Below are 7,423 nucleotides of genomic sequence, written 5' to 3'. Positions count from 1 at the left end.
TGAGGTCAAGGTCAAGTTTCCTTTTCTCTTTTTTCACTCTTAGAGCAAGTTGAATCAGAAATGCTAAACATGAGGGGTAACAACAGGCACCTCCGACTCCCTACAGTAAGTGCTAAGCCCTTCGTGGCTGCTTTTTGTCATTTCTACTACGACGGAGTATTTTGTTTTCACATGCTTAATCCTGCCTGCACTGAACCCATCTGACATACAACTCACGCCTATGCTCCACAAAATGACACGGGAGGCGCGAGTGTGTTTCTAGCTGTGACTGAGAGGCCGTTCCCCGCAAACCGCCACGCGCGCCTGGGGGTGCGGCGTACGGTGAAGCAGAGTATTTGGCAGTCTTGCTTGTACAGCAGTCGCTAATTCTGCCAGGTGAAGGCGAGCACGGGGCAAAGGAAGGTTACATAAAGGGCTAAAGAACACAGCCGGCAGAGAAAGCACAACCAAAAAAAGTCGAAGGAAGGAAGAAATGCGGAACTCTGCTGGTGGCTTTCCTGGAAATGATGCCCACTGCAACATACTCCCAAAATATACTGGGGACAGAAAGGCAAGAAAAGGGGTAACGAAAGCTTTAATTTCAGGTCCTAAAGGTTAGCAGGGTCTTTTCTGGATGTAGCAAGAATGCCACCACAGCTCAAGCTCAGAGGAGCAGTACAAATGACTGGTAGTTGGGGATCTAAGGGTGAACTCCAGCTTACACCAGCTACTGATTTATTCATGTCTAAGCAAAGCTAGAAAATACCTAATGTTTATGGTATCCACATGACAGACATAGTCACAGCTCCAGAAAGAATTCTGCTCTGTTAATTAGAATCTTTCAGGATTTCTGCAGAACATAAGCTTTCTCTAAAAGAACGTAACTTCATAAAACACAAAGTGAAATGGTACCATCTTTGGACACACATTCATTACTCCAGTCACTTTTGAGAGAAAGTGACTAACGATTCACTGATTCACCCCAATATGCCCAGCATTTATTAAACGGTGGAGAAAAGTAGATCAGAACTAATCTGTTTGTCTATAATGGCTATTCAAACATACTCATAAAACAGTATGTTTGGGTGGGAAGCAAACCCGGTTTCTTTTGCATGGACAGGAGGTGAACAAATTCGGGACTAAAGATGGATAGGTATTAAGAACTATGCTAATGGCCATCAGGGTACAATTTAGAACAGAAGAAAACGTCTCCGGTGCAAAGCTCATAGAAAGACTGGGACTTAAGCTCATCTTCTTTAAATCACAGAGAAAATATGCAGGATTTAAATTTCATTTCCTTATATTATTCTAGGTGGACCGCTAATTACTGGTCAACAAGATACTTATAATACACAAACAGATATACAAAAACATGAGCTGCTTTCATTTCAACATTAACTTTCCTAATCTCTCATTTGTGTCTACCCCTCTTTGAGCCAACACTTTGGAAAACTCTTCTACAATTCTGAATCTCAGCTCCTCTTGTCATGTACATGATGTGAACCGAGCACAGGGTGAAAATTACTTTGGGACTCCCATATGCACCTGTAAACCAAAGCAACATGAATGAAGAAGCCCTCTGATGGGACTAGATGGAATTAAATTCAGTAAAGGATGGAGCCTGGGACCAAATTCTGGCAGAGAGAATAGGTGGTAGGTAAGAAAGTTCAACTTCTACAGCTAAAGATTATTTCCACATCCAACCAGTCTGCAATCCTTTTGGAAATAATCCTTTTATGCAAACAGGAAAGCAAAGATGAAATACTCCACAACAAAGTAAATGATATAGGCACTTCACTGTAGTGTTAACCTATTTTATATCTGGTTTCAGTTTTAAGACAGACATCATCTGGGATAATAACAACCAGTGAGATACACTGCAACAGTGACACAGAGAATATTTTTGATCTCAGTGTGTAATGAGACAAAAGATATATTTGAAAAATTGAAAGCATTTTAAAAATACGATTACAAGTATTAAACAAAAACACAGCAACCACGGCATGTATGCTCGACGACACAAAGACTGCCATTGCAACTACTTTATAGAGTGAAGACCAACCTCTTCAAATATACTTAAACAGAACTAGAGAGAAACACATCTGCTGAGAAATACATCAATCAAACATTTAAGATTACAACTTTGAAGTAAACAATGATATGCATATAATATTGCTCCAATTTTGCTTCACTTTATTAACCATTTTATTACGCCTGAATTTGTTACAGACTTAAAGAAGTAATTCAACCTATTACATACATTACAAAACACCCACAGCATGTGTCCAGACTAATAGTAATTACTTTGGATGTTAATATGTCAGCCAGCTAACCAGCAACAACGTTTATGACCCTAGTTAACTGATACCAAATACACGTCTTTGTACCAAAAAGCTCTGGATTAAAAATACGTGTCTCTGTGATCTTTAACAGAAGTATAAATAAAAAACTTATTAGTGTGGTTAAGTTTCAACACCATGGATGCGGATATTATATAGAATATAATACAGCAACAGACTTAGAGATAAAACCAAACAGAATTTTCTTAAAGTCATAAAGAAAACCTAAATTAGAAATGTTTAGTATAGCATGATGTGATTCTGCACATGGCAAATGCTTTACACACTACTACTGTTAGATTAAAAAACAAAGTATGTTCTAAAAATCATCACTGACTGTGGTTTTGTATACAATATTACTTGGAGAACTATTTCTTCACCCTGACAGTGAACTATGAAGTTTATCAGACTTAAAGGTAAGGTCGCCCTTTCAAATTAATTCATTCATCTATGCAAAAACATTAAACAGTAAACAAACTGTAGTTAGGGTCTAATCTGCACCACCACATTCCTATGCTCCGACAGAGTTCACCATCAAATCGTAACAGATACATTTGTTATAATAGTGTCTCTTTTTCCAGCTGTGAAAATACCTGCAGAAGGGCTGACCACTGCCCCCTGGTACAGCAAAGAGCATACGACAAACCCACACTGCTCTTGCAGCAGGCAAACTAGATGGATCATGCCCCGATTGCCGTGTTCCATTCTTCGTACGAGCACATGGCAGAAGACACACGCTATTTCAACAAGTTCAACAGAAACAAGCTTCCAGTGTTTTTATTTGCCTATTCGCTGGACTACCCAGTCCTGCTGGCAGAGGGGGCAGCGATTATTCTGTTTCACCCACAAGGACATGCAGCAGTTGTGGAAGGAATGATTGCATTCTCCCCAGACCACTGAAAGAGAAGAAAGTACATGTTCCAGTCACACTCAGCTCTCCAATCAACACCTACAGCAAGGTCCAACTACCATTCTGGTATGTTTGTAACCATGGCAAGCTTTAGAGACAAAACGGGTCGTCACTGATTGATCCACTGAGACTGGGTTCTCACTGTCCTGCTGACCACAGTCCGTTTGCCACCACCAATCCTTTTATTTATTCCCAATTAGGAACAAAGAAATGCGTATATTCTCACCTTCTTGTATAACGTGACAGACACCGTTTTGTGAATATATAAAAACATTTACCATTCTGTCCAGGAAATAAGTGCAGTTACTTCAATTCTTTGCTTTCTCTTCCCCAGTACCAAAACATAGGTGATGCACAACTGACTTACTATCACACAAGAGCATATCCCCAAATTCTCATCTGAAAAGCATTTAAATGTAGGACATCAAAGAGGTACTTTTGACACAATATACAGCCTCAAAATGGGATCTTAGACCAGACGTTATTCACAGGCTGCCACTGTTTCAACACAACAGAAAGGGTTACCTACTGTACATCTAATCCTGTATTACTTTGCCTTTCTTCCCTTATTGGTTCATATTTTCCTTAATGGAATACAAGGGTACCAATCAAAGAAGTGCTGTAAATTATGCCTTTTTTTTTTTCCTCACTGACTACCTAGAACAAGACACTTAGCAAGCCAATTAAGTTATCCGCAACAGGAAATTCCTCTTCTCATTAAAACAACCATTAAAACCAACAGTGGATTGAGAACAGAAAAAAAGACTTACCTCAAAAGTTACTTCAAAACAAAAAGAACAAGGGTGTAGGAAGGTTTACCACAGGTTTAAAAGTTGACTTAAAGGTTTAAAGCGAACTCTTTGAGACAAATTTCACTATTTCCAATTTAAATGTATCAGGATTAAGTTAAGATTTGCTTCTGCATATATTGGTATGCATCTGAAAGGATGTTTATGTTTAAACAGCCTTGTAGCAAACTCAAGGGATTCCATTTCTTCAAATGAAAAGTGAACAAACAAGCTATTGTTTTCATGTCTGAATTAAGGCTGGGAAAAATACTGCTTTCTAACCCAGACAAACGTTTATTTCTGTCCAGAGGATTCTTATTGGTATTACCAGTGTGCCTTCTGTAGATTATCATCTCTTCAATTATGCTCAGGGTGAGAGCGAAACTTAAACCTTGCATTACGTGTTGACGGCAAATCTGAAGCTGTTTTGTTCTACAGCATGTCTGAAGTGAACACTAATTTTATTAGTGCTCAAAAATAAAGCATGAATTATGACTAGTGTAAAAAGACGATACAATGTAGAACGAAACACCAGTTGACTTCTGAGCATAATAAAATCAGTATTCCCTTCAAACGTTAAAACGCACCCTACTGAGAGAAGCTTCAATCGAAAAACAAGCGAATGAAATCACTACATACCAACACAATCTTCTTGTTTGTTTTCAGCTTGACATCTAAGACAGGCATCTAAAAGTAAACAAGAACAAGACTCAATTTGATTCTCAGAATTCCATTTTAAGAATAGGTTTGTAGAGGAAAATATGAACTCTAAAACCTAGTTACAAAGGTAAAACCCCCAAGTTTTGATTACTAATTCAGTCCTTTAACATTAAATAACCACCCCTCTGAATTTTAAAACAGTGCACATGACAATGAAATATTTATCTGAAAGAGATCAGAAGGACTATAAACTGTCCAACAAGTTTTGTTTATTTTCCACTGCTTTGGTATTTTCATAACTTCTGCTGAAAAAAGCCTTCTCTGTTTTGTAGATATAACAGCCAGCAGATTTCTGCCAAGGCATTCAGGCATATTAAGACCAGAGGAAGCACAAAGCCAAACCCTAATTACAGGACTTTGTTTTCCAGATGTCAGCATATCCTTTTAAGGAAATCATTCACAATTTTGATTTTTTTTTTTTAGGCTGTACATCTCTCACCACAACCCCCACCTCCTACTACATTTTATACAGTGGTTTTCCTTAACCAGTACCCGCGTGCGATTTTCCTAAGTCACATACACATGCAAACATATTGGTGGATCTGATAATAGAAATTAATAGACAAACATGGAACAATAGGTAATTAAAAATACTCATCATCTTTATGCACTCCAGTCTGTGGCTACGGGACTGGACGGCAGGTTGAGGACTCAGATACACAAGTGACAACTCCCAGGCCACACATATACAGTGGGACATGCCTTTGTTCCTCTTTTGCCCCGAGACAGGCTGCCACAGACATATGCGCACATACCACACACGACAGAAAGCATTCAACACAGATAGGGCAAACACATCTTCACTGCCTCCAAAGAAACGGTGGGAGTTTAAACAAGAGCGCCTGTCAGGTTGGGTCTGGCCTACGTTTCGCTAACTGGACCATCTTTTCCTAGAAGACAGAAACATAATGTGCTGCAGAAACTCAGATTTGAGTATTTTTGCTCTCTCTGCCAGATACAACTGCTTTTAGATTCATTCGCCCAGACATTCCTCATTTTCTCAGGTAATAAAGAACAAAGAGGACAGAAATACTGAAATAGTTGCCCTTCCCTCACTGAGATAAAAGGCAGTAAATAAAGTTTCCTGTTGTCTGACCCTGTAATTTATAAATCCGCAGCATCTAAGGGCCAAGCTGCAGGGAAGTTTCACCCAAAATGCTTCAACGTGTACCACGGTACATCAAAGCAACCTGATCGGGGGTCACCTCAACATGCAGGGTAGTGAGCTGTGGCACTATAAAAGCAGCTGTCCTACCCCAGCCCGAGATTCGTAGTTTCAGACAACGCAGCAGCACAGGGGAGGACAGAAATCACTGCAACTCTACCAAGGTAAACTCTCCCCACTCTTGCATCAGAACCCTAAGGGCGTCAGTGTGTGAAAGGCTAAGCAAATCTAAGCCAGCACTGTCCCAATCCTGCCCTTCCCAGCTAACACCTGCAGTTCTGCTCCTTTCCCTTGTGCTTCCGTGGTCCTTGAAGCACACGCTGGTTCAAGCAATTGAACTAGTAGAAAATCAAGCCAGCTACCACTTCCCTCCTTTGCAAAAATCAAGCAAACTGAATTTCAGAAGTGTTGGCTTAGGCCGGGCACTGCCTCCAGCCCAAGGCTACTGCAGACACAGTGGCTCTGCAGGAGCCAGACCGGGTCTGGCAGGGTCAGCATGGAATTGTTAAACTGAAGTCAGCAATGATCAAGTTTCATGTTCTAACAATGCGGTTTGCCCTCAAAAAATGGTTACCAGATTTTTCTGCTAGTATCAGATGAGAAGTACTACAATGGTCTAGTTATGAAAAATTATAAATTAACTTTTCCTTAAAAAAAAAATCATAAAAAAGATCTGGATATTCATTTAAGATGTCTTTATAGTGCCCTCCCACTGGCTGGCTAAATAAGGGAAATACATTCTTAAAACGATGGCTTACAAGGCAGATGAAGCCAATTTCTTATTTCCAGGATAGTCTCTGTTCACCACATAAATGCAGACAATCTTCAGAACACGCTTACGCAACAGGTGACTCTCCCACCACTTCAGCCTGGGCGGCACCTTTCCTCCTCCAGCGCATCTTTTGGCTTTTCTCTCTTCCAGAGAACGCTCTCAGTAAAGCCCCGCACCAGAAATGACAGCATTGCCTATTCTGGCTCATTTCTGTTAAGCCAAATCCTGACTGGATTTGCAGTATCATGCTTCCTGGACCTCCAAAAGCAAGGTGCCCTGGAGGGAATCTTGGGTCATTTGTCCTGCCAGCCAAGTCCAACCGAGAGGCCAATGACGCCTAGGACGACTCAGCACAATAGTGAAAATAGGATATAGAGATACAGCAGCAGAACTTAAAGAATTTTCAAAGATCCCGGATTAACGTCGTATTTGTAAAAGCTGTCAGGGAACAGTAACGCCAGTCGACAGCGAGGCTGCTTCCAAAGATTGCCCAGATTTTAAAACCAGGTAAAGTAACCCCCTACTTTCCGGCACATTTCTCGGTACGTTCATGGGCCTTACAGGAGGCTGGGGTAGAAGTGTTGGAGACTCTGGATTAACAGATTGGGAAAGTGAATTTCTATCTACATCCCCAACCGCTTCTTAGAAAAGAACCCCGCAAAGAGCAGCACCGCACACCCGGCACTCGGGTCGGCTGGGCTGCAGCTCGGCCCCTGGAGCCCGCCTACCGGAACCAGACTGCAGGAAGGC

At 40.8% G+C, this 7,423-nt stretch overlaps 1 protein-coding gene across 1 annotated transcript; it reads right to left on the bottom strand.

The window, feature by feature from the left end:
- Nucleotides 1-3,095: 3,095 nt before the first annotated feature.
- Nucleotides 3,096-4,791, bottom strand: RNF7 (ring finger protein 7; the record flags this gene model as incomplete). Its single annotated transcript, XM_010153383.1, has 2 exons — nt 3,096-3,214; nt 4,656-4,791. Coding segments are annotated over 2 exons (255 nt in total), but the record flags the coding sequence as incomplete, so codon positions are not given.
- Nucleotides 4,792-7,423: the final 2,632 nt, after the last annotated feature.

Source organism: Eurypyga helias, unplaced genomic scaffold (genome assembly GCF_000690775.1).
Source record: "Eurypyga helias isolate BGI_N326 unplaced genomic scaffold, ASM69077v1 Scaffold51226, whole genome shotgun sequence".
Lineage (NCBI taxonomy): Eukaryota > Metazoa > Chordata > Aves > Eurypygiformes > Eurypygidae > Eurypyga > Eurypyga helias.
Note: the sequence above shows the minus strand (reverse complement) of the source record. Positions and strands in the feature narration are given on the sequence as shown.